The 25,798-nt window shown below is 58.0% G+C and overlaps 1 protein-coding gene across 1 annotated transcript; it reads right to left on the reverse strand.

Moving 5' to 3' along the window:
• Positions 1 to 7,299: 7,299 nt before the first annotated feature.
• TNNT3 (troponin T type 3 (skeletal, fast)) lies at positions 7,300 to 20,345 on the reverse strand. The gene is made up of 12 exons (XM_008578649.1): positions 19,438 to 20,345; positions 17,903 to 17,917; positions 15,731 to 15,815; positions 15,012 to 15,030; positions 12,716 to 12,761; positions 11,324 to 11,440; positions 11,150 to 11,227; positions 10,926 to 11,039; positions 10,724 to 10,833; positions 10,539 to 10,629; positions 8,776 to 8,816; positions 7,300 to 7,436 (listed from the first exon to the last, which is right to left on the reverse strand). Exons 1-12 carry the CDS (start codon positions 19,654 to 19,656, stop codon positions 7,382 to 7,384), a joined length of 990 nt encoding a protein of 329 aa, XP_008576871.1. The 5' UTR covers positions 19,657 to 20,345; the 3' UTR covers positions 7,300 to 7,381.
• Between the last annotated feature and the right edge of the window lie 5,453 nt (positions 20,346 to 25,798).

Below are 25,798 nucleotides of genomic sequence, written 5' to 3' on the forward strand. Positions count from 1 at the left end.
AACCGGCCATCCCTATGTGGGATCCGAACCCGGGGCCTTGGTGTTATCAGCACCGCACTCTACCGAGTGAGCCACGGGCCGGCCCGACCTTTCTTATTTTTTAGTACAGGCATTCAGGGATATAAACTCCCCCCCAGTGCGGCATTAGCTCCGTTCCGAAAGTCTCCTCATGTTGCATTTTCATTGCATTCTGCTNTTGGAAAGACCTGATCTGCGTAAGAGTCAAACTTTCTACTCAAAAACATGATGTGCTTTTTCTTTCCTTTTTTAAAAATGTTATTTTTATATTTCTCACTAAAGTTAGTCATTTTTCCCCCTACCGACCCTGAACATTTCTCAAGAGGATATTTTTATGGTCTTGATTGTTGTTGTTGGCTTTTATTTTGGGGGGGGGGGGAATAAAAAATTTTCATTCTACTTTATCTTCTAACTAGCTGTTGGTGGAAAATAAGAAAACATATTGATTCAAAATATGAATTTTGCATCTGGCTACTTTCCTGAATTCTCTCATTCATTCTGAAAGCTCTTCCGCTGACTCTCTCGGGGCTCCTAAGAATGTGGTATTTTGGTCTCCTTCTTTCCAGAAGTTATATATCTTATTTCCGTTTAACATCTTTTGCATTGTCTGTGATTTCCAGACCAGGGCTGAACAGTAATGGTAAAAGCAGGCATCCTTGTTGGGTTCCTGTCCGGGACTGGAATGCCTTTAGTGTTCCACCGATGACGGTACAGAAAGGAAGCACTTATTTATAGTTTTCTATAGCTTCCTGAGCTTTGTTTGGTTTGCTTTCAGAAACAAGCATTGACTTTTAGCAAATGTCCTTCCCCTATAGTTAACAATCATGAACTGTTTGAGGTATACCAGAAAGTACAAATAAAAATAGAAAGAGTCACATCACCCGCCCATTGCTTAGCTTCACAAACAAAACATGGTGAATTCTGCTCCAGTGCTCTGTGCGGCCCCTCGACAGTAGAACCCCCTCCTCCCCTGCTGGAGGGGACCCTTCATCTGAATCATGCCTTCTGCGTAGCTGGGCACATATGATTTTTTTAAATATAAAAATATTTACAATTTTTATGTAAATAGCATCATACTGTATTTTTCCTTTTGCAGCTTCCGCACCCTGCACCCCAACTTCGTGTCTTCTGGACTTTGCCAGTGGTTGCTCATAGCTGTAGGTCAGTTGTCTTAATAGTGAAGAATCCACCATGAATATACCATGTTTACCTGTCCATTCTCTTCTGGATGAAGTTTGGAGCTTTTCTAAGTTTTTGCACTTACCAACCATAATCTTTACCCAGCAAAGGAATTGCTGGACTGAGGGATGTGCCTCTTCAAGCCGACCAGGCACGGCCAGGGCCATCCAAGCCATCGTCGTCACAGCGCACCTTCTCTCTAGCAACACCAGAGCCCCGGAGCCATGGTGCTTTTTACGTTTATACTTCATTTCCCTATCTCTGCTTTGCTCCTCGGCCCCCCTTCCTGTGCCACTGGAAGCCAATTCTCAGACATGTGTCTTCTAGGAACGAGGACCTCTTCCTGCATTACCAGTTTCTGTTCTCACCCCATGGGTACAAGCATCTCAGAATGTTCTTCATAGCTTGCGTTTTTTGATATAATGTGCAATCAAAGCTTCTGCATTATTTTTATTTTATTTTATTTTTTTTAAAAGATGACCGGTAAGGGGATCTTAACCCTTGGCTTGGTGTTGTCAGCACCACGCTCAGCCAGTGAGCGAACCGGCCATCCCTATATGGGATCCGAACCCGGGGCCTTGGTGTTATCAGCACCGCACTCTACCGAGTGAGCCACGGGCCGGCCCCTTCTGCATTATTTTTAATTGTCACGTTCCATTAGTCTCTTTTAATCTAGAGCAGTCCACTTTTCTTTTCTTTCTTTTCTTTTTTGACTTTTAGGTAAGTGATAGTTTTGAAGAGCCTAGGCCAGTGGTCTTGAAGATGGTCCTGCAATCTGGGCTTGCTGGACTGTTTCTTCATGCTCAGGTTCAGGTTGGATTTTCTGGTGAAAATGTCACTCAGGTGATGTCGTGTTCTCAGTGCAACTCACGGGGAGGCCAAAGATACCGATTTGTCTTGCTCTTGGTGACGCTAAACGTTGACCATGGGGTTAAGGAGGCGTCCGTTAGTTTTCTTTGTTTTCAAGGTAACTTTTAACTTTTTTTTTTCTCTTTTTTGGTGGCTGGCCGGTACAAGGAGCTGAACCCTTGACCTTGGTGTTGCAAGGCTGCTCTCTAACCGACAGAGCTGACTGGCCAGCCTCCCTTTGACTTTGTAAGTAATAAGTCAGTTGGGGCTTTGAGGCTGAATATTCCGACCCCCACTGACTTCTCACCGGGTGATCTGTGCCTCTATGGATAACCCTTGCTCAATCAACTGTCACATAGATGGTTGCAACATGGTGCTTTTAGAATTCTATCGTTCCATCTCCACTTATCAGCTGGCATTCTTCTGCAAAGATAAGCCATTCCTTTTCCTGATGTTTACATTTTGTTCATCTAATTTGTATGAAATGGCACCTCGTGGTAGCATTGATTTGATTTCCCACCTGGTACCTTTCGTTGTGCATGTACTGACCATGCAGGGTCTGCCCTCTGTGAGCTGCTAGCTCACGCCCTTGCCCGTTTTTCTGTTCAATTCCCTGTTTTTTCCTAAGGGCACCCTAAGTTCATTATAGACATTGAATGCTAATTCTTTACCAGTCATAAGTGTTACAAATGCCTTCTCCTAAGAGATGGCTGGGTTTTTTTTTTGTTTTTTTTTACTGGCTTATAGTGTCTTTTGATACAGAGAAGTTCATTTTTTAAAACGCTTACATGCTTCTTGTTGAATTTGCCAATCTCTCATGATCTGTGGTTTTTATGTCCTGGTTAAGAAATTTTCTTAACAAAATGGAGCTTTCTAATACTCCCCCATAGTTTCCCTCTAAAAGTTTGATTTTTTTTTTCTTTGTCATATGCAGGTCTTTAAATGACAAGGAGTTGGTTTCTGTGGGTGGCAGGAGGCGGGCCAGCACCTTTATTCGTTCTCAGCAGACACGCAACTGTCTCGGCACCGTCCTTCCCAGTTACTCTCAGCGCCGCATCTGCCACCACCAGGTCCCCTGTGTGTGGGGGACTTGTCTGTCTCCGTCTTCTGTGTCCGTCTGGGAGCCCACCTTGCAGCACTTCAGAGAGCTGGCTTCCTGCGTGCCGGCCAGCTGGAAGGACAAATCCCCTGGCCTTGGCCTTCTCTTTAAAATCGTCTTGGCTTTTATGGCCCATTTCCTTCCCTATTAACTCTAAAGTCAGTTTGTCCATTTCCATATGAAGCCCTGTTGGAATGAGTTTGAGTTGCCCTGAATTCATAAGTTAACTTAGAGAGGATTAATACTTTTAAGATATCGCATCTTCCTCTGCCTGGTCAAGCTTTAGTCAGGCTCCGGAATCTTCTCCGTGTAAAATCCAGTTTCAGCGAGCCCTGCTAAGTCAGTGTAACAAGAACCTCCCACCCTCGGTATCTAACCAGTTCCTCCTTCTACACCAGCCCCCAGGTGATGTCTGCTCACCCTGGCCTGTGGCAGCGAGAATCCTGTTGGGTTGGTTTGGCCAGAATCCCCCTCACCCCTGACGTTTCCATCCACGGACCCCCACCCTGCTCCTTGGCTGTAAGTCCCCACTTGCCCCTGTGGTGCTCGGAGCTGAGCCCAGTCTCTCTCCACGATTGCAAGGTCCCGTGGTAGGGGTCCCCGTACCCACAGTGGTGAGCCTGCATAAGGCCTTTCTAACCACGCTGTAACAGCTCCCCTGAGTAATTTTTCTCTAGCACTCTCCTGGAGCATACTAACCAGCCTCAGTTACTGAGGTTGTCTTTAATGTCTTTTAATATATATATATATATATATATATATATATATTTTTTTTTTTTTTTTTTTTTTGCTTCCTCAGCGATTGTCTTGCACATCTTTAGTTAGATTTACTCCTACTGAGCTTTTGAAAACTTCTACTGGACACGGTGCTTTGAACATTATTTCTGCTAATTTTCTGTTGCTGGGACACGGGGAGGTGCTCACTCTGGGGACCTTGCGCTTGCACGCAGCCACTCTGCACGCTTCTCAGTGCTGACCGTTTACGTTTGTACGTTCTCCTGGGTTTCCTAGACAATTTTGGGGTGGTCAGTCATGATAATAGTTGCTTGTTTTTTTGGTTGTTCGGTTGGTTGGTTTTACCTACCAGTCGTTTAAAAAAATAAACTAAAAAGGAGCAGCAGCTCCACTTTCTTGTCTCATGGCTCTGGATGGGACCCCCGACTCGACACAGTGCCCGACTCTTCATCCTCAAGGGCATCTTCTCACTTTCTCTAATGCAACTGTAGGGTTTTGGAAAATGCCGTCCTGGGGTTGAGGAGGTTTCCTTTTCAATAGATGATGTTGCGTGTTATTCCAATTCTTTTGAACCTTTATACCCTTTATGGGCCGTGAGCATGAATCACCGCCTCACTGAGTTTTCCGATGCAAAACCAGCTTCATGTTAGACAGAAGCCCCTAGGTCATGTTGTGATTTTTACAAATTCATAGTGATTTTTTTTTTTAACTTTAATGACTTCTACACACACCACAACACAGTTTTTATTTTATTATTATTATTTTTTTGTCCTTCTTGAGACCGGCCGCACCGCACTCAGCCAGTGAGCGCTGTGAGCGCACGGGTCATCCCTATATAGGATCCGAACCCGCGGCGGGAGCGCTACTGCGCACTCCCAGCCCCGCACTCTCCCGAGTGCGCCACGGGCTCGGCCCAAATTCATAGCGATTTTTGGCGGGAGATATTTAGCTACTGGTTCAACGTCTTTAAAACGAATCACCCTATTCGAGGTTTGCTTCCCGCCTGCCTTCAGTCAACTCCGTAAGTCGTCTTTCTCCTGGGAATTGGCCACTTTATCCAGTTTTCAAATATATTGTCAGGAGGTTGTTTACACGGTTCTTTTACTGCAGATTTAATCTCTGCAACATCTGTAGTTAGGTTCCTCTTTTCTTCCTAATCCTGTTTATTTGTGTTATTTCCCCTTTATCCTTAATTATCATGCCCAGTGTTGCACTGTTTTATTAGTTCTTTCTCAGACCAATTTTTAATTTTGCTGATCTTCTCCCTTAATTGTTTGCTATTTTATTAACTCTGTTCCATATTATTTCCATGCTTCTCTCTTTCTTGATTGTAGTTTTTTGTTCATTTGCTAATTTCTTGAATTAGAGGTATGACTTATGAATATTTGGGGTCTGGTCTCCCCGCTTTTCTGGCATAAGCAGGCAGGCCCATATTTCCCTCTGAGTGTCCTGTTTTCCAGTCTGACTTGCTCTCTCATCCATGAGCTCTTCGGCACACGTTGCTCTGTGTGTGTGTGTTGGGGTGTGCACACATGTGTGTGTGTTATTTGGGGGCTCCACCCTGCTGTCAGGACCTGAGTCCCCACCGTGGTAGACCACAGGGGCTTTCTCATGGGCCCCGCAGTGGCTTGGCCGACAGCCCCACCCAGAGCCTGCCCGGACCCAACCCCCCTCCATGCATACTCTACTGCACAAGGCCTATGTCTGGATCTAATTTCTGTGACTTACATTTTCCATAATTCTATTTGGTCAGAATTTTCAAATTTATTACACAGTTGTGCCCTGAGGTCTCGTATGATATAGAAGAAGCCCCCTGTGTTTGCCGTAGCTGTGCTCTCACCAGAAATGTGCGTTTCTGCACTCCTTTCCTGGATCTGTCAGGCTCTCAAGAGAACAGCCTCAGGATGAGCCCCCCTGCAGCGTGTGCCCCCCTGCAGCGTGTGCTTTCTGGAGCATGTGCCCCTCTGGAGCGTGTGCCCCCCTGGAGTGTGTGCCCCCCTGCAATGTGTGCCCTCTGGAGCATGTGCCCCTCTGGAGCGTGTGCCCTCTGGAGCGTGTGCCCCTCTGGAGCATGTGCCCCCCTGGAGGGTGTGCCCCCTTGCAGTGTGAGCCCTCTGGAGCGTGTGCCCCCCTGCAGTGTGTTTCCTCTGGAGCGTGTGCCCTGTGGAGTGTGTGCGCCTCTGGAGTGTGTGCCCCCTTGGAGAGTGTGCCCCCTGCAGCGTGTGCCCTCTGGAGTGTGTGCCCCTCTGGAGCGTGTGCCCCCCTGGAGTGTGTGCCCCCCTGCAGCATGTGCCCTCTGGAGTGTGTGCCCCCCTGCAGCGTGTGCCCCCCTGCAGCGTGTGCTCTCTGGAGCGTGTGCCCCCCTGCAGTGTGTTTCCTCTGGAGCGTGTGCCCCTCTGGAGCATGTGCCCCTCTGGAGTGTGTGCCCCCCTGGAGTGTGTGCCCCCCTGCAGTGTGAGCCCTCTGGAGCGTGTGCCCCCCTCCAGTGTGTTTCCTTTGGAGCGTGTGCCCTCTGGAGCGTGTGCCCCTCTGGAGCGTGTGCCCCTCTGGAGTGTGTGCCCCTCTGGAGTGTGTGCCTCCTGTAGCGTGCCCCTCTGGAGCATGTGCCCCTCTGGAGTTTGTGCCCCCCTGGAGTGTGTGCCCCCCTGCAGCGTGTGCTCTCTAGAGCGTGTGCCCCTCTGGAGCATGTGCCCCATTCAGCGTGTGCCCTCTGGAGCGTGTTCCCTCTGGGGCATGTGTACCCCTGGAGCATGTACCCCTCTGGAGAGTGTGCCCCCCTGCAGTGTGTGCCCCCTGCAGTGTGTGCCCTCTGGAGTGTGTGCCCTCTGGAGTGTGTGCCCTCTGGAGTGTGTGCCCCTCTGGAGCATGTGCCCCCTGAAGCGTGTGCCCTCTGGAGCGTGTGCCCTCTGGAGTGTGGCTTGGCCCTGCTTCCACCTAAGTCTCCCATGGCGCCTCCTCCGCAAGCCCTCCTGAGGCAAAGCTCTTGTCCCCAGTTGTCCTCAGAGCTGACCCAGGCAGCTGGGGCTCCTCAGGGTGGGCAAAGACCCTAGATGAAGTGGAGAGCTGAGGGGCGTATGGGCTTCCAGGTCAGGAGACAGAGGGAACATGCTGGGGTGAGAGGCCACTGGCAGCATCGCAGAAGGCGTCTGGGCCCAGCATCCACAGCAGGGTCTAGGTGTAGCCGCTGGCGGCGGTAAAATGTGCACTGTCTGCTCGTGAGCTGGGCCCTGAGGTGGGCAGGCCCACCCCACTGTCCCTGAGGGTCCCCCTGCACAAGTGAGCACACGCCTGGCAGAAGGGGGTCCACTAGCTTTATTTATGGATCCCGGAGGATGGGGGCACGGAGGACAGAGACGCTGGGGGGGCTCCGGAGCAGCCCCTCTGCCCGCAGGACCATCCAGGAGCCCCAGAAGGAGTCTTGGCATGGAAGCTGGAACACAGACAGATCCAGGAGCAGGCGAGGGCCAAGGGTCTCTGCCTCGGGGGGCCGCTGCGGCTCCTTTACTTCCAGCGCCCACCGACCTTGCCTTTGGCCGTGGCCCCAGCCTTCTTGCTGCTGCAGACGGGAAGCAAGTTGCTCTTGAGTGTCAACTGTTAGCCGAGCCCCCTCCCAGGCCCCCAGCCCTGGCTGGCCAATGCAGACCCTTGGCCCTGACAGCATTGCACACCTGGCTCCAGCTCACTCACCTGTGCCTGGTCTGGCTGGGGCTGGGCGGTCAGTGTGGTTAGGAGGGGGTGGCCGAGCCCAGAGCACCCTTCCCCATCCTCTCTTCCCCACCTGGGGGGCTACTGCGGACAGCTCCCGCCTGGGAAGGCTGTCTCGCCAGGTGACTACCACTGTCCCGATTACTCGGCCCCTCTGGAGGGCAGCCTCTGAGGGGCGGTGTCCTCAGGAGCTGGCCGTCTGTCTGAGGCCAGCCAGGAGGGGGCTAGGGGCCAGGTTAGGGCCAAGGCCAGTGGGAGGACAAGAGCATTTGAGCCCCAGGAGGCCAACCCCTTTCAGGCATGGCGGCTCAGCAGGACCTCTCACTGGTGAAGGCTATGCCCTGCACGCGTTCCAGAGCAAACGCACACGCACACGCACATGCATGCCCACCTCTCTGAACCACCCACTCTCACAGTGGCCTGTACCAGCCCCTGACCTGCACACAGAGACCAGGAGGCCGTGGGATCATCTTCACCAGCGCCCCCCCCCCCCCCCGCCCCCCCCCCCCCAGGAGCAGCCAGGATGCCAGGGCCAGGGAGGAGGAGAAAAATCCCAGAAAACACAGCAACTCCAGGGAGCCCCCGGAGCACTGCCCTGCTTGGGGGAGCATGAGACGGCTCCATGGCCGGGCTTAGTGGCCAGACCCCAGCGTGGCGTGTACCACGGGCACCCACGTACAGGCTGGGGGTATGTGAGCAGCTGTCAGAATAGACCCCGCTGCCCCCGTGGGGACGTGGTTTTATGGGCAGAGAGGTGACTATCCTGTGAAACTGGCAATTTTGCCCAGCCTCCCAGAGGTGCTGGTGACAGAGCCCAGGCCCCTTAATTCCCCACCATCCCAGGTCACTCTTGAGAGTGACATGCTGATGGGGCGTCCAGGTGCTCAGGATGGCTTTGCAGGCCACTCAGGGAGGCCATTACCAGTGAGCTCCACCTGTCCCCCACCCTCAACTTCGCCAACCTCCTTGGCTACCCTGCGTGTGGGTGTCTGGGGCTCAGGGCCTGGACATGCTGCCCGAGCAGCCTGGCCGGGTTAGTCTTGTTACTGCTCTGCTGAGGTCCGGCTGCCGCTGGCCTTTGTTTAGGGGCTGGCTACGATGACCAGGCCCTGGGCAGGGCAGGCAGCAGCCGACCCCGTGGGATCCTGTGGGACCCCCAGTGCAGAGCAAAGACGGGCAGGGCTACTCACTGCTTCTGGGCCTGGTCGATGCGGCTCCTGAGGGTGGTGATCTGTAAACAACACAGATGACGTACCGTGATGGGGACCAAGAGGCCGGGCTGGCGTGGGTTGGCTGGATGCCCTTCTCCACCGCAGGGGTGGTCAGAACACAGCCTCTTGTGCCACCGCTCCCTTACTGTGTCCTGGCTCCTCTGTAGGGGACACTGTCCCTTGGCCCTCTGGGTTGGCATCTGTGACTCGCTCTGGCTGGCCTGGGCTGCGGCACACAGCAGCTCCGGAGCTGGCCACTTACCTTGCAGCCTGCGGCAGGATGCAGGGCAGGGGGCGTGGAGTGGGGGGTGGTGAAGGTAAAGTCCTCCTTCCCAGACCCCCGGCCCCGCCTGCTGTTCGGCCCAGCTGCTCCCTCCTCCTGACTGTGGCCGAGGCGCCCTGGTCCCAGTGAGGCTCCTGGGAGGGCCAGGCCCTTCCTCACCTGCCAACGAGGGCAGCAGGCCAGCCTCGGAAGCCGACGACCAGAGGCAGGAGGGAGCAGGTGGGGGCAGGATGGGGACGAGAAAGGCCCGTGGGCTCCAGGCCCCCTGCCGCCGGCATCCTTGGCGACCCGGGTTTTTGCCATGCGAGAGGTTCGCCGTGCAGCGCACACTGGGAGCCCAGCCTGTGGCGGCTCTGGCTACTTACAACTTGGCCAGCATCTGCACTCTGGCCCGGACATTCATGATCTAAAAGACCAAGATGGTTACGCAGGCTGGGTGGGTGGCTGCGGCTTCGGGGCCCGCCCTGTGCTGGCTAACCTGGCAATTGCTCTGGGGACCCCACGTGGCAGAGAGTATGGTGATTCCGCTCTGTGGACACTGAGTGAGTGGCCTGGGCAGGCCCCCAGGAGGGCCTCGAGGGTGAGGAAAGCAGCCTGCAGGGATGCATGGGAGGCTCCGGGAGGTGGGGAAACTGAGGCACAGACCGACTAGGTGAGTTCCTAGGAGTTCCCAGGAGGAACTGCCCAGAGTTCCTAGGAGCTAGGATCTGCCTGGTTGTCTGTTGGGTCTGGTTGCTTGGCAGCCACTCTCTTGGCACCCATGGGAGATACCCTATTTACATGGCCAGGGTGTATACCCTTCGAGCAGGACCTGCCTCTGCCCCGGGGACCCTGGAGGGACTGGGGGTGGGCAACATGGCTTTGATGGTGAAGCTTAAGGGGTCTGTGTTGGCACCAAGCACGTTAACCACCCAGGACAGGCACGCAGGGCCTGCGTGGGCTTCTGCGGCGAGGGAATAGCTAAGCTTCCATTCCAGCCTTTGATGCCCCGACGCCAACTCCACAGGCTGGCCCGGGCAGGTTGCTGCCAGCTCCAGCCGTGCTGGAGGTGTGTCACCCCTTGCTGCCTGCTCTGAGGTGGTAGATGTGTCAGGGGCCACCAGTGGCCAGAACTTGGGTTTGCAGAGAAGGCTATTAGGGGACGCGCCCCAGGACCAGAGGCCTAGTGCCCTGGAGATGAGCTCTGTGAAGCTGGGGACTTTCTACAAGGCTCAGGGGATTCAGAAAAGAGACTGTGAATCCCTGTGCCACACCACTCCCTCACGATGGCCCAATGCTGCCTGTGCCGCAGCCGACTGCTCGGGGTGTGGCTGTGGCCTGGAGGATGAGCTCCAGCAACACCTTCAGCAGAGGCAGAGGGGGTGGCCAGGTCCTGGGGCAGAGGGAGGTCCAGAGTGTGATGGGGATGTGGGAGGGGCCGCCCCCGGGGGACCCACGGGCCAGCTGTGCCTGGACTCACATCGTACTTCTGGCGTTTTAGCTTCTCCCCAAACTCGAACTTGTCCGTCTCCAGTTGGTGCAGGGTCTCCCAGAGCTCCTTGGCCTTGTCCCTGGGAAGCGGGGGACAGTGAAGCCCGGCTGGACAGGCGGGCTTGGGGGCCACCCGCCGCTGCCACCCTCTCCCCGGGCACCGGCCGGGCCTACCTCAGCTTGTCCTCGCTCAGGTGGTCGATGTTGAGGGGCTTGCGCCTCTCAGCCAGAATCTTCTTCTTCATCTCCCGCGCCGTCTGCTTCTTGCCCCTCTTCTGGTCGGCCTGCGGGAGCAGCCGGACAAGGGCCCGGTGTCAGGAGGGGTGCACCGCGCAGCCAGGCCGGCTGTCCCACACCACGCCATGCCCGCGCCCACCTTGGCCAGGTAGCTGCTGTAGTTGGCGCCCATGGAGGACAGGGCCTTCTTCTTCTTGAGGTCGTCCTCCGCCCTCCTCTTGGCATCCTCCTCCTCTCTCCTGGCCTTCTCCTCCTGCGGAGACCCCGTCCCAAGACCCTCAGGGCTGGGCCCGGCTGTGCCTTGAGGACCCGACCTGGTCGGGGCCACCGTTGCGGGGGCTGTGCTGGGCGTGCGGGCCTCACCGCGAGCCTGTTCTGGCGCTCCCGCTCCTTCTCGGCGCGGATCCGCTGCTGCTCAGCCCTCTCTGCACGGCGCTTCTCCTATGGCCAGGGCGTGCAGCGGGTCAGCGGCCTTGCCCGCCCAGCCACCCAGACAGTGCCCAGCAGCCCCACCTCCAGCAGAGCCACCGCACTCACGATCCTGTCCTTGAGGGCGATCAGCTCCTCTTCCTCCTTCTTCCGGGCTTCGAAGTGGCTGTCGATGAGGGCCTGCAGCTCCATGAGGTCTTTGTTCTGGCGCTTCTTCTGGATGTCCTGTGGGCAGGGACACAGGCTCGGGAGTCCCTCCCCTCCTCTCCACCCTCGGTCCTGCCCGGCCCACCTTGCGGCAAGTGACACCTTCCTTTGCCTCAACAGAGAAGCCTGACTCCTCTGGCCACCGTGGAAACAGAGAGGCAAGGGACCTCCCACTCTTGCCACATCCCCGGGGAAGCTGCTAGGTTGACCTGATCCCCAAGCCACAGGGCAGGGTTGGTGCCCTTCCTGCGGGTGAGCCCAGGCCCAGCCATGAGGTCATCGGCATCCCTGGGATGAACCAGCTCTGACTTGACTCTGTCACCCTTGGAGATGCCCTGCATGAGCTTGGCAGAGAGGAGACTGGTGAGTGACATAAGTTTGTTGGATAAACAGATGGATAGACAGATGGAGGGATGAGAGACAGAAGGATGGATGAAGAGATAGATGGATGGGTTGTGGGTGGATGGATGGATGGATGTATGGACGGATAGACAGATTGATGGGTGAATGGTTAAATGGATAGGTGGATGGATGTGTGGATGGATGGATGGATGGAAGGATGGATAGATGGATGGATGGATGGATGGATGGGTGGATGGATGGATGGATGGATCGTGGATGGAAGGATGGATGGATGGATGAATGGATGGATGGATGGATGGATGTGTGGATGGATGGATCGTGGATGGAAGGATGGATGGATGGATGGATGGATGGATGGATGGATGGATGGATGTGTGGATGGATGGATCGTGGATGGAAGGATGGATGGACGGATGGATGGATGGGTGGATGGATGGTGGATGGATGGGTGGATGGATGGTGGATGGATGGATGGATGGATGGATGATGGATGGATGGATGGATGGATGGTGGATGGATGGATGGACGGATGGATGGGTGGATGGATGGTGGATGGATGGATGGAGGGGTGGATTAATGGATGGTGGATAAATGAGTGGATGGGCAGGTGGATGACTGAATGGGTGGATGGATGGGTGGATGAACAGATGGATGGACAGACGGGTGGATGGTTGAGTTGATGGGTGGATAGATGGGTGGAGGGATGGATGGATAGAAGGATGGATGGGAGAGGAAGGAAGAGAGATGTCTGTTCTCAGAGGCATTTCCTCTGGTCCAGGAATTGATTGTGGCAGAATTGCCTGGAACCAGGGAGTGGTAGCTCTAGCTAGGGCTGCTGGAGAGAAGATGACCTTCTGAGGCCTAGCCTGGAACCCGAGGCTGGAGTATGGGGTGGGGGTGGCCATGTTGATCTGGGTCCCATCAACTTACATCGAAGTCTACTTTCTCCCCTTCCGGGATCTTAGGAGCAGTGAGTCTGCAGAAGAGAGAGAGGCTAGTGACCAGGGACACTTGGCCCTACCCGGCTCCAGCGTAGCCCTCATGCCCACGCACTCTTACACCTGGCCAAAGACACATGGCCCAGGGCACCTTTGCCTGAACTTTGTTCCTATCAGTTTTAAAACCCCCATCCTGAGTGGCTTGATCCCTTTGAAATTTCAACCTTTTATTGTCCCCTTCTATTCTGCCAGCTTCTGGACATTGCAACACCGTTTCCCCCATCTATCCAGGAAGGGCACCTTATTTTTTCTCCAACAAATGGACAAACGTGGCCAGGTCTGACCAGGAGGGAGGGCGGGCGCCGCAGGCAGCATTGGCTTCTGCAGCCAGAAACGGCTGTCGCAGCCCTTCACGTTTCCCCGGCCCCCTTCAATATTTCTTTCTGGAGGCCCAAAGGAAGGAGAAGAGGGGGCTGGGAAGAAAGCACTTTGAAGAGGAAACGAGGCCCCCCATCCGGCTGGCTACGTGACCCCCCTCCCCCCGCCAATACATTCCAGATGGAGCAAAGAGTTTAAACAACAACAACAATTTTTTAAAACAAGCCATAGCAGAAAGTGGAGCCGTATATCGATCAAAAACTGGAGTAGGAAAGGATTTAGGATTTTCGAAGCTCAGAAGCACCAGAAGTTTCCTTTAAGGGAACAACGGCCAGATGACTCCACGCAAATGAAAAACTTATGTATGTGAAAAGAGCAAAAATCGAAAGGCAAAAAAAAAAAAAAAACCTCAGACCAGAAAACGTTTTCAGCAAATGCAGAGAAGACTGCACCCTTATGCAAACTGGGGATGGGGACAACACAGCGAGCAGTCAGCACACATGGGGCCAGCCCTGGAGCGGCAGGGGTGGCGGAGGACGGCGTGAGGGGCACCTCTCGCCCCCAGCAGCTGGATGGAAAAGGCTGCTTCTGTCCTTGGGGAGGGGGCGTGGGCACAGAGCTGGCGGGGCCCTCGTGGAAAGCAGTCTGGCAATGGGTGTCGATGTCTTGAGAACTCTTAGACTCTTTGACCCAGTAATCCCAGTTCTGGGAACGTGGCCTAGGGAAATAACCCCACAGACGGAGGGCGCTTTCCGCCCAGCGTTACTGACGACAGTAAAGCATTGGGGGAGGCCTGCAGGAGGGGAACGGTTAGGAAAATGATGGTTTGTTCAATTGACGGAATATTATGTGGCCATTCAAAATATTTAAGAAGACTATGTAAAAACATGGAAAAATGCTTATGAATAGTGCTAAATTTTAAAAAGGCAGGATTCAAGGTTGTATAGACAGTGCAATGTTTGAGAAACAGCACGGAGTTTAAATCTTTTTTTCCAAGCCCTGTGCATGGAAAAAGGAGTAGGAAGAAATAAGGCTTTTATTTCTGCTCTTTTCCACAGTCTGGCTGGCTGGGTGGGAGAATTATAGATGATTTTTTTTTTTTCTTCATTTGACTTTTACGTATTTTCCAAATTTTCTTTAATGAGGTGTTTTATTTTATAGTGAAAACACAAACAATTTTTCTAAAACGAGAAAATATCTCGTGATCCGGCATTACTTGATTTAAAATTACTGAAAAATGGAGTGCAAAGGGCGGAGACGGGCAGCAACCCCTTCATGCGCCCCACTGTCCTTTGCAGACGTGGTCGCCGCCCCGGGTGCCTCGTGTGGAGCAAGAAGCCAGCAAGAGGCTCAAGGGGACGGAAGGTAAATCACGTAGGAAGAGTTGGGGTTTGTAAGCATTTGTTAAAAGCGAAGAGTTAGAAGAGTTTCATTTTTTAAGAGATCTCTGCAACACGGTGAACAAAACGAGGGCAGACCCTCCACGAGAAGCATCGTCGCCCACAGGGCTCAGACTCAGCGGCCCGCTCGGCGAACTACTCAGGTACCATCAAGGAGTCTCTCTGAAGTGGGGTGCTCCCTCCCAAGCCCACCCCACTGCAGTGTCCACTCCCACATCGAGGGCCAGGAGACACCCCCGCCGTGGGGCTGAGCACGGGGAGATGCAGCTGCCCGGCTCCCTGTCCCCAGAGCCTTGCTCCCTCCTCCGCTCTCTCCCCACCCTGCTGTCCCCCTTCCTTGGTCAGTAGCCTCCTCCTGCAGGAAGTCCTCCTTTTCTGCACTGGGTGGCCCGGAGCAGAGCCACACCCCACCAGACCCCCGCAGTTTGCTTCCCCTTGTCCTGCACACTTGGGCTCCCGGCCCATGCCCCATCCCACCCGCGTCCAGCCCTGCCCGGGCCGCACACTCACTTGGGTCTCGGCTTCTCCTCTGGTCACCACAGCACCGGCAGATGGAGAGGGGGAGGGAGAGACCAGGTGAGACTGGGTGGCCCCCCTTCTGCCGAACGCTGGGGACCACCTAGCTGGGGGCTCCCGGGGCTCGGGCCTGTAGGGCTGCCTGCCTCTCCAGCCGAGACCACCACCCAGCCATCCACCCCACCGAGAACAAGACGGTCTTGTCCGCACTCCAGGCCTATGAGAGCCCCTGGTGGGGTCTGAGGACGAGAGCTCAGGGCGTGGGGACTGGGACGGAGGGAGCAGGAGGAAAGAAGGAAGAAATAGAGGCAAGAAGTACGTCCTCCGAGGCCGGGACAAAAGGGAGGAGAGATGAGGACGGGAAGACATGAGAGTCAGAGAAGGAAGGAGCTCGGGAGAAACCGGGGGCGTGGGCGGAAGCGCCCAGGCTCCTGGTGCTCTGGCCTGGCCCCACTGACCGCCACACCCCCACGTGGTTGGCACCTGCGAGGCCCCGGCAGCCTGAGCCCCATGGAGGATGCAGCGTGAAGCAGCCAGGCCTGGCCCTCCGAGGCCCCATGCCAGGGAGAAGAGGAGGACGGACAGACAGATGGACAGACGGACAGACGGAGGGAGTGGTGGCAAGGCAGCACCACAGGCACCGGCACGTGTAGGGACCGGAATCGCCTGCGGACAGAGCTGGGGGCGCCGTGGCCGCGGCCAGCGGGACTTACCTTCCTCGTCCTCCTCCTGCCCCTCCTCCACGGCGTCTTCACAGCATAAGGCACAAGCGCACATGCAAGAGAAAAGCCCGCGCAGCTGCAGGGGAGCGTGGGGACCCACGGGCAGGTGCCAACCTGGACCCTCACTTCCCTGGGTGGCCCTAGCTGGGGGCCAGGGAATGGTCGCCTGGGGAGGAGGTAGAAAGAGCTGGTGCCTAGTGGAGACGCCTACCCAGGAAGGCCTGGCAGTGATGGAAGGGACACGGGGACCTCACTGGGCAGGGCCTGGGGGCACTTCGGTTGGCAGGGCTGCCCCTGGAATCTGAGGCCCTCCCCAGCGTGGGGGCCTTGTTGCTGGGGTGGACACTGGCCTCTTTGCCCTGGGGCAGAGCCTGAGGTCCTGACTCCTGCTCGAAGGTCAGTTTTGCTGGGCTGAAACCCAGCACGTCATGGAACAGCTCTATTCACAAGGTCTCCCGGCCCCTCGAGCCTGGAAAGCCTGTGTCAGAGATTTTATTTGTGCCTCCTTGCTAGTCTCAGCTCAAGGAGCCCCCACCTGAGTCCCGATTGTTCGTCACAGCCCCCAGTGAGGGGCCCGGGCTGAGGGGAGGGGGTCCCTGCCTCCCTGGGAGCCCGCCCTTGGACCCTCAAGAGCCTTCTCTTCTGGAGGCTGGCATAGGCCTTTCTGGGACACCTCCCACGGCTCCCTCGGCCATCTCAGGGGCTGCCTTCAGACAGGTGGCCCTTCTTCTGGGCTGGAGCCTCCAGACCCTACACTAGGGTGGACCTGGCCTGGCTGCTCCCTGCCCCACGCTGTCCCCTCAGCCCCTGCTCTGCGCCCCTCGCCAGTGTGTGCACTTGGCCGGGGTCCAGCGGGAGCTGTTTTTCCCTCGCATCCCCCTCAGCCCGTACATCACTGGTTGCTTAGGAACCCGCTGAGCACAGCAAAGGGCCCCTCAAGGGCGCCCCTCACTTTTGCAGGGGGGCCTGGGGTCACCCTCTCCTCACACATTGCGGGGGGAGAGTGCGGGAACCCGAGTGAATGGCAGGGTGCCTCGGAGCCACGGTGCCTGGCAACGGGGCCCCGAGAGAAAATAAACGAGCTGCGCAGGCTGCGTTGGAAGCAGCACCTGGCAGAGCGCCCCTCGGGGGCCCGGGGAGCCAGGCGGCCGGGGCTGAGCGCGGTGGGGAGGCAGCCACGCAGCCCAAGCAGCAAAGCCGTCCTCCCGCCTGCCCCCTCCTGTCTCTCTCCCCGCTGGCCTCGGGCTGGCTCCATGTGACCTGGTGACCCCGCAGCCCCTCCAGGGTGTCTCCTGGACACTTTGTCCTGCACGGCCTGGAAGTCCATGTCTATCCCTTCCTCAGCACATCCCTGCTTGTACAGGAAGACACTTGCCCGAGCCACAGGGGGCTCAGGCCTAGCCAGGAGGACCCCCATGGCCCCATGGGGCATCGGTGGGGGAAGGGGGCTGAGACAAGCTCCCAACTCGGGCCCCTAACGTGGCGCTGCAGGGCACTCGCCTCCACCCGGGGCTCGGCCAGCCCTGCTGCCAGGGAGCACAGGCCCACCCTGTAGGCCCCCTCGCCCGGGTGTGCCTGGCTTGGGCCCAGGCGGTGGACGGGACGCTGGGACCTGACTGGTTGCTCATTCACATGCAGGGCCCCTGGCTGTCCCGGGTTCCCGCCGTCCCTGCCTTAGGCCTCACCTGACTTTCTGCTTCACCCCACTGACCCCCGCCCTCCCTTCAGACTCGCCCCTCCTGACTGTCCCTGCTCTGGCTTGATGTCTGGGGCAGGGCAGAGGCCGCCTACCCTGCCTCTGCCTCTGCGGTTCTCCACCCACCCTGGCGAATCCAGAGGGTCCCAGTGGACCCCAGCACCATCCTCTCAAGGGCTGCTTGGAGCCCGGCCTTGAGGCAGAGTCTCCACACCTTCCACCTTCCTGCTGGTGGCCCGGGAAGGGCCCTGGTGCCCCCACGCCCCTGAATGCCCTCTGCCAGAGGGGACCAGAATGAAGCCAGCACCCATCAGCCAGCACGCCCGGTCAGCAGTCCAGGCCTAACCTGTCCCCACTCTGCCCCCAGCCCAGAGGCAAGAACGGGCTGAGCCAACTGCAGCAAAAGAAGGAGAGAGAGAGGGCAGGGGAGGGCGGGCTCGGCCTGGTGCACGGAGGGCGCCACGTACCTTCCTGGACTTCCTCTGCAGAAGCGGCACCGTGGTGGGGCAGAGAGGGAGAGAGGGAGAGAAAAGCAGCCGTGAATGGCGGGGCAGAGTGTCACTGGTGGGCTGGCGGGGCAGGAGGGCAGGAGCAGCGGGCCGAGCAGCCCGGGGTGTGAGTCGGTTACGCGGCCCCTGTTGCTTCCTGCCTGGCTCCTGCACACCCACGCGGCTCCACCAGCCCACGTGGCACTGAGGTCACGTCACATACCTGGTTCATGGACTTCACGGGCCAAGGCACAAGAGGCAAGACCGCGGGTCAGAGGTCAAGGGAGAAGGGGTCCAAGGTTAACGGCCGAGGGGCGGGCGCGTGCGGGAGTGAGCAAGGTCTGGTCAGAGTCAGCTGGGTGCTGCACCTCCCTTGACCCGTGTCCCCACATCCTGCTGCACACTGGAGGAGACCTGAGCCCACCCCAACCTGTCCCACCTCGCAGATGGGGAAACCGAGGCTCGAGGAGTCTAGAGCGTGGGCCCTTGCTTTTGTGTAAGACTCATGACTGCTCTGAGAGGTTTGGGATCAGGGTTCGAGCCTTCCTCTGCTCCTCGCCCTCTTCCTGTCTGTCCTTGGGCCCCAGGGGTGAAGGACTGTGCCTCTGATTGGGGCACCGAAGCCCACACAGAGGGCCACGGCCTGGTCGGAGGTCCCAGGCCTGTAGCCCAGGGTGGCAGGGGCACAGAGGCTGTGGGAGGCACACCCAGGACCTCCCCATCTCCTGCTGTCCCAGAGCTAGGTGCCCCCTCCGCTTTCTTTCCAGCTCCCCGGGGAGACCCTGGTGCAGATGACAGCTCTGTCCACTGAGCTGAGCATGGGACCCGGCCCCTCCATCCACCCGTCTGCCTGAAGGGCTGTAATGCGGCTGACTCAGGAACGAGCCTGAGGGGCTGGTGGGGCAGGGCTGGAGTGCAGGGGCTCTGCCTCCCCTCCCCATCACCCCATGCTGTCCTGAGATCTGGCCTGGGGTCCTGGCCACCGTGGGCTCTCAGCTACCCACTCTGGGGCAGAGGGCCAGACTCGGCTCACAGCCGGTCCCTGTGCTCAGACACCCTCCTGATCCATGGCCCAGGCCACTCCAGCCGGGACTCTTTGGGGCAGGAGAAGTGCCACCCCTCAGGATCCTGTGCCCTCTCGGGTGAAGCATTGGCAATGGTTAGTGGGTTACGTGGGGGCCTCATGTGGGGACCCCTTGGCTGGCTGGCCCCTCACTGCTTTCCCGTCCCCTCCCCCACCCCTGTGTGGGCTCCAGCCAGGCCCCGGGCCCCACATGGGGACCAGAAGTCCTGTGTCTCATACCTTCCTCATGGACTTCTGCAGTGGAGGAGTGTCAGGGTGCGCAGGGAGGTGGCAAGAGAAAGGAGTGGTTAGGCGGGAGCATGCTGCATGTCCTTAGAGGCAGGCTGGGGGTCGTGACCCAGCTGGGGGGGTTACTGTGGGGGTGAAGGGCAGATGGGGGCAGGAAGGCTGGGAGGATGGGTGTGGGGCCGGGGTCTTGGACCCCGCTTACCTTCCTCCTGGGCCTCTTCTGAGGGTGGGAGAAGCCGGGAGCAGGAGACAGGTGGGAGGGAGAGAGAATGGGACAGTCGTTAGAGGGTGTGCTGGGTTGGGAGGTGGGCACGGCTGGATGGAGCGGGGCAGTGGGGGTCAGTCCTGCATCTGCGGCCAGCAGCAGCTGTGCCATGTGGGGACTCCCACAAGCTGAGTCTGCCAGTGGCCGCGGCCACATGGCTGCAGGTGCCTCTTGAGCCCGCTGCTCTCATGCCCGGAGACTGGCCTCTGGAGCAGTGAGGTATTTGTCCATGATGTCAAGTCTCCACAGGGGCCGAGGGGAAGACGTGTCATGAGGGTCCCCTGCTGCTTGGCTCACGGCTGGCCCCCTGGGGAGTGTCCACACGGGACCATCTCTAAGTGCACCTGGAAGCAAGGCTGGCACTGAGGGTCTTTCGGGAAATGTTCGTGGGGAGAACCTTCGTGGCCTCTGGTCCTGCTGCATGGCTGACCCACGGGAAAGGGTGGCACCCACGTTTCCCACTCAGAATTGAGTCTTTCCACCTTTGTGGCAGAAAAAGAAATGTTCTGCTCACATTGTTAGGGTGGCCAAGTGTTTTCAAAATACATTCAAAACAGATTTTGCAGGACAGCCCTGCCTCTGAAGGTATGTGGATGCGCCCCTGAGCTGAGTGGGTGCAGGGACTTCAGAGCAGTGCCCAGTGCCTGAGAACTGCTGTCCCACACGGTCCCCAGGTGCACCTGCAGCCCCGCTCCCCACCCACCCACGCCTGCCCGGGCACCACACGGCACCCATGGACCACACCCAGCCAGAGCCAGGGAGGGGTCTCCGGATTCCACCCAAGGTTACGGCGTGGGGGTGGTACGGAGAGATGCTGAGAGACAGAGAAAGAGACACAGGGAGGGACAGACTGAGGGAGAGACGGAGAGGTATCGAGAGAGACAGGAATGACGAGAGGCGGGCGGGACGTGCATACTGTGGCGCAGACATTACTGAGTGACAGCCCCAGTGACCAGATCCCAGCCAGCTCCACACACCATGGCTGTGGTGACCATGAAGTGTTAATGAATGATTAATGAGTGTACATTAACCAGTTAAAGAGATGGAGGTTAGTGGTGATTTAATTAATGATTAAATGATCAATCATTCATTAAGTGGTTATGTGATCAATCATTAATGACAATAACAATTAATGATGGTCATTCATGATGAACTAATGGTGAGGAAGATGAACGGTTAATGAATGAGCTCAAGGAGACCCAGAGAGGGCCCTGGGTGGGAAGGGGCTGAAGACCCCCCGGCAGGAGGAGAAGAGGTTGAGCTAAGACGGGGGGTCTGGGTAGGGCGGGGGGCCTCCCGGGCTGCCAGAGTTACCTTCCTCCTCGTACTGCTCTGCATTGGGAGAGAACAGAAGAGAGGGCTGTGTTAGCCGGTGCCAGCCGAGAAAGCGGGGCGAGGAGCAGCCGCGTGCCCACCCCTGGACCGCCCAGCCGCTTCGCTGGCCAGGGATGGGGACCCGGGGGTCCTCGGGCCCAAAGGAGGCTGCCTGGGGCTGGCAGAGGAAAAGACCCTGGCGATGACGGCGACTTTCAGGGAGGAGTCGGGTGCTCCCAGATGCCCGTGTCCCCTTGCGGGTGTGAGCATGACAGAGAGTGACGGGGGGGAGGGGCGGGGGGACCAGACCCTGCAGGTTCCTCAGAGCCACACCGCCCACGCAGGTTTGCAGTGGGAGCTTGGCGGGGTGCCTGGCAGGGCTGAGCTGTGACCACATCTCAGAGAAAAGACAAGGCCCCGAGATGTCAGGCCATTTGTGGAGGGGTTCGCTCCAAAACCAACCCACAGAATGCAGCAAGTCTAGTACCTCCGGGCCGGGGGTTCCCAAGGGGTCGTAGACTGTCCCACCAGCAAACCCCCTCCCCAAGGGTGACTTTTCTGTCTAGAGGTAGAAGTAAAAAGAAAATAGCTGAGACACTTACCCTCCACCTGTTCACTGCAGGGGGTGGGGAGGAAAGAGACAGAGAGAGAGAGAGAGAGAAAGAGAGAGAGAGAGCAGGTGAGGTGGGCTTTTGCTCAGGTAGGTTTGTAACCAACATTAGCAGGTCCTCCAGCCTCTGCACACCGGCCAAGGGGCCTGGGGTCCTGAGTGTGGGCGGGGGTAGGCAGCTACTTAGACTGGTACTCACACTTCCTCGTCTGACATGGTGGGGTTAGGGTTGTTTCTGCAGAGACAGAGAGAGAGAGAGAGAGAGAGAGAGAGAGAGAGATTGGGTGCTGCCTTAGTTTGGAAATGTTGGAATAGGGTGGTGGAGTGCTCTAGAAGCTGAGGGTGTGAGGGGACAGCACAGAGAGGGGTCAAGGGCCGGCCAATGCTTCAGCCTCAGGCGGGTCCACCTCGTGCACTCAGGGCCTCCCCACTGGGCCCCCTCCCAGCCCCCCTCACCCCAGACTCTGATCCCCTCCTTCCTGCCTTGGCTCCAGTCTGGAGCTTGGGATCCCAGAGCTGAATGGGAAGTTGGAAGGTCGCGGAGTCCACCCCCACCCAGGGCAGACGTCCTCTATGGAGTGTCCCCCAAGGAAGGTCATCCAGAATGCACAGTGTTTGTCCCGGTTGGGGGCTGGGGGCTGCACAAGACCCTGGGAAAATCGTGCTGATTGGAATGAAAACCTTCTTCTTGGTGGTCTCTGCCCAGCGGGCCTAGGTTGGGGGGCTCTCTGGCAGCCCCTAGATGGCCGAGCACAGCAGTTCCTCCTTCTCTGGTCTGTGTGCTCCAGCGTCCCCCATGAGCACCCCTTCCCGTGTGAGCCCAAAGCTCCAGTCTGTGCTTTGTGGCATCTTTGAGGACTGCACATTCTCTTATGGGGTGCCCCAGAGTCTCCTGCATGTCCCCCACATCCTCAGGACTCCCTTCCACATTCACAGAGCATGTGGGCTGGTCCGTCTCTCCCTCCTCCACTAGACACTGAGACTGCACCCCGAGCTCACTGGGGCCAGGGTCTGGGCTCCCCTCTGTGTCCCCCCAGCTGGTGCTGTGAGAGGCACATGTGTACTGCAGAGACAGAGAGAACACCAGCCCTGTTCCCCTCCCGGGCCTGCCTTCCCTGGCCCCATGCAGCTCTCGAATTTGTCAATGTCTGTGGGGAAGCGCCGTGCCAGGGATGGGCTGTGCGCATCCAGGTGGGGCCGGCGCCGGGCCAGCCAGCTTGGGACGGTCCTTCCGTGAGCTGGCCACCGCACGCCCCTGAGGAGGCCGGGGCCTGGGAACACTGCGAGCAGCTGCATTGGATTGTTGGCCGGGGTTTTAGAAAACAAAGTTCATTACAACATATTACAGCTCACTTGAAGACAATGGCTATGGTTCCCCCAGGGAGCTTTGTATAAGAAAAACACACGTTCATCAGCTAAAAATGCATTTACGTGGCATTACGAAGGTGGGAACTGCTTTCCAAACCCTCTGTCAAGAATGTTAATTTTCCCAGAGCAACTTAAGCTCCATGCAAAATTAACCAACAGATATCTGGAAACGTTCTTGCAGGCAATGTGGCCTGCAGCCCTCCACATCCGAGAGGCTCTGCTGCCCCCAAGTTTCAGCCTTTTGTCTTTTCTACAGCTGAGCCTGGGTCTCAGAGCTCCTCAGCTCGACCGGCAGCATTGCCCAACGCACCCCCTGTTGCTGGGTGCTGACCCTGCTGGCCCCCCAGCCTCCTCCCAGGGCCACTCCACGTAGGGGGCAAGGGCAGGAGAGGCTGGGGAGCCCGGGCCCCGCCCTGCAGTGCCCACCTGACCCTGGCACGGCCCTGCACCTGTCAGCCCAGAGAGAGGGTGGGTTGTTTATAAGGAGCTGGCGGCAACTGAAGTGCCCAAAAATAGGCACCAAAATCAGCAAGACGCCTCTGCCCAGAAACCCAAGACGGTGGGGGGGGGGTGCTTTGAGAACAGCCCAGCTCCCAGTCCCCCCAAGTCCCCTCCCCTGTGGGCACCCAGGCTGGCCCCAGCTCTTTTCTCCTGCCCTCTGGGCCAGAATCCAGATGGGCACCCAGGGAGGGCTATTGTACCCCCACTGTCCAAGCAGAGAAACTGAGGTCCCTGCTCCTGTGCTGAGTGCCTGGAAGCAACACAGAGCTGCTTTGTGCCCCTCCCCATCTGTGTGGTCTGTGTCACCATCCCTGTCAGCTGGGGAGGGGTTGGGGGTGGGAGTTGCTTGGGGGCATGGGATGGCATTTCGGCAGCTGCGAAGGAAACCAGTTGTCCACTTGAACGTTCTGTCCTCAGAGAGGCGTATGAAAATAGCCTGTGAGGTCAATTTCTTAGGGACACACGCCATCCTTCCCATCTTCAAAGGTGACAAGACCCAAGGGGTGGGGTGGGGTGGGGAGGCAGGAGGCCCTGCCACTCACCGGCAGGGTCCCTGGCCACATCCACCATGGCCCCATGTCCATCTGGCCAGCCTCGCCCTGCCCCTCTCCCCCCAGGAGTGCTGGGAGCCTCCAAAAAGCTGGGGGGGTGGGGTACGTGAGGGTCCTGTGCAGGCAACTTCAGGGGCAGCTGAGCCCTGATCAGATGGGCACACGAGGAAGAGGTAATGATGTCATGGTGAAGAGGGGTGGGGGCTCTCAGGAGCACCCGATCCTCCAGCCACAGCAAGGTGGGACGCCGTCACTCCGGGCAGAAGCGACAGAGGCCTGGCTGCTCATCCTCCCTCTGTCCTGCCTCCAGCCCAGTCCTGTCCACCCCTTCCTGACTTCTGGGAGCTGGGCCCTGGGGACGCTGGGGTTCTCTCCCCCAGGACCCACTGCTGGGGTGACCTCAGATACGCCCCCGCCCCGCCTTGGTCTTCGGCCCTACACAGTGTTGGCAGTGGAGACGTGGGCCACGTGGGGCCGGGCACCGGTGGCTTCCGGGAGGAGCCGGCTGTGGCTCCTCTCACAGGGGCACCCTTGGGGAGGCAAATACCGGCCTGGGGCAGGAAACCAGCTCCTGCCTTAGGGCACCCCTCACCCCCGGCTTCCCCAGGAACCCCGTCTTCTCCTTCCCGGCCTCTGGTTTGGAACCATCTCTCGGCATCATTCCGATGCTCAGAGGCCATCACAGCACAATGTTTTAGGATCCAGCCTCTCGGGATCCCGGGGGCCTCCTGGGTTCTCAAGCCACTGAGCATAGGGCTGAGATGTGTGGCAGCCTGCCATCCCAGGACCTCAGCACCCCGGGACCCCAGAGCGTGCCTCAGGGCTGGCCCAGCCCAGCGCATGGCAGGCCCCTGCCCACCCCAGGCCTGGGTGCTGCTCTGGCCCCTACCGACCTGCAGGTTGAGTCTGAGAAGGGCTGTAGCTCCCTGTGGACAGGACCGGCTGCAGGCACTGCCCGGCCAGCCCCACGCCCTCGTGTTATAGTGACACTTGATCTTTCCCAGCAGCCCATTGGCCAGGGGCTGGGGGACCAGGGTGTGTGGGGAGGGGGGTAGGGATGGTGCCCACACAGCCCCTTACCTAGTATAGGAATGGCCGGAGGAGGAGGCCAGAGCACAGAGGGACGTGCTGGAGGAGACCAGGCCTCCCTCCTCCCCGGGGCCATCAGCTTCTATTTTTACTCCCTGCAGCGGCACATTCTTGACGGGCTAAGGAGGGCAGGACAAGCCAAGCGCTCTCCTTGGGCCAGGCTGGGGTGGGGGTGCCCAGCCCGCTGCTCCTTCTCTCCAAGGAGTGCCATGGGAGTGGGCACCGCCCAGGAGATGGGTCTACATGGCCGGGGCTCCTTTACCTCCTGCACCAGACCAGGTCCTGGAGACCCCTATGGAGTTGAGGACCCTGAGCCCCTGGCCGTCCTTATTTGCCGAACCCCTTTCATGGGGTGGACGCTGCTGGGGCAGGCAGAGTAAATGGGCAAGAGGAAAAACCAGGCCGGCAGTGGCCCCGCATCTGTGGCCTCTCCGCCAGTGGCTGGCACTCCCGAGGCCAGGGGCCACACCGCCGCCACCAGCCCAGAGCTCTCTGTCTGGGGTCTGTCTCTCCCCAGGGGCCCTGTGCAGTGTGCGGCTCAGTGCAGGCTTGGCCAGGTGCCGTTGAGCGACCTTTCTTTCCTCAGGACTCCAGCTGGCACCATCCAACCGAAACACAGCAGGCCCAGGCCCCTGCTGACCCCACACTGGCTAGGGAGGCCACAAGCTGGATGGCCCTGCCCCTCGGATTAGGGAAACTGAGGCACCGAGCAGGGGCAAAACAGCCTAACAATCTTGACCCTTTTTCCTGCTCCTCCCAGACCCCGCAGGCTGAGCATGGCAAATGGAATCCATGGAACTGTCCAGCACAGGACAGAGGTTGGCACCTACGGAGGACCAGTGCCCAGGACAGGGTGAATCCCAGA

Source organism: Galeopterus variegatus, unplaced genomic scaffold, assembly GCF_000696425.1.
Source record: "Galeopterus variegatus unplaced genomic scaffold, G_variegatus-3.0.2 Scaffold1733, whole genome shotgun sequence".
NCBI lineage: Eukaryota > Metazoa > Chordata > Mammalia > Dermoptera > Cynocephalidae > Galeopterus > Galeopterus variegatus.

What these genes read in the sequence shown, in the direction of transcription:
- TNNT3 (XM_008578649.1), bottom strand. Translation starts at nt 19,656, where the DNA reads ATGTGGCCGCGGCCACTGGCAGACTCAGCTTGTGGGAGTCCCCACATG. An exon ending in GGGAGAAAGTAGACTTCGAT is followed by an intron (nt 11,441 to 12,715) that starts GTAAGTTGATGG and finishes CCCTGCCCACAG; the next exon opens with GACATCCAGAAGAAGCGCCA. An exon ending in ATCGACCAGGCCCAGAAGCA is followed by an intron (nt 7,437 to 8,775) that starts GTGAGTAGCCCT and finishes TCCCGTCTGCAG; the next exon opens with CAGCAAGAAGGCTGGGGCCA.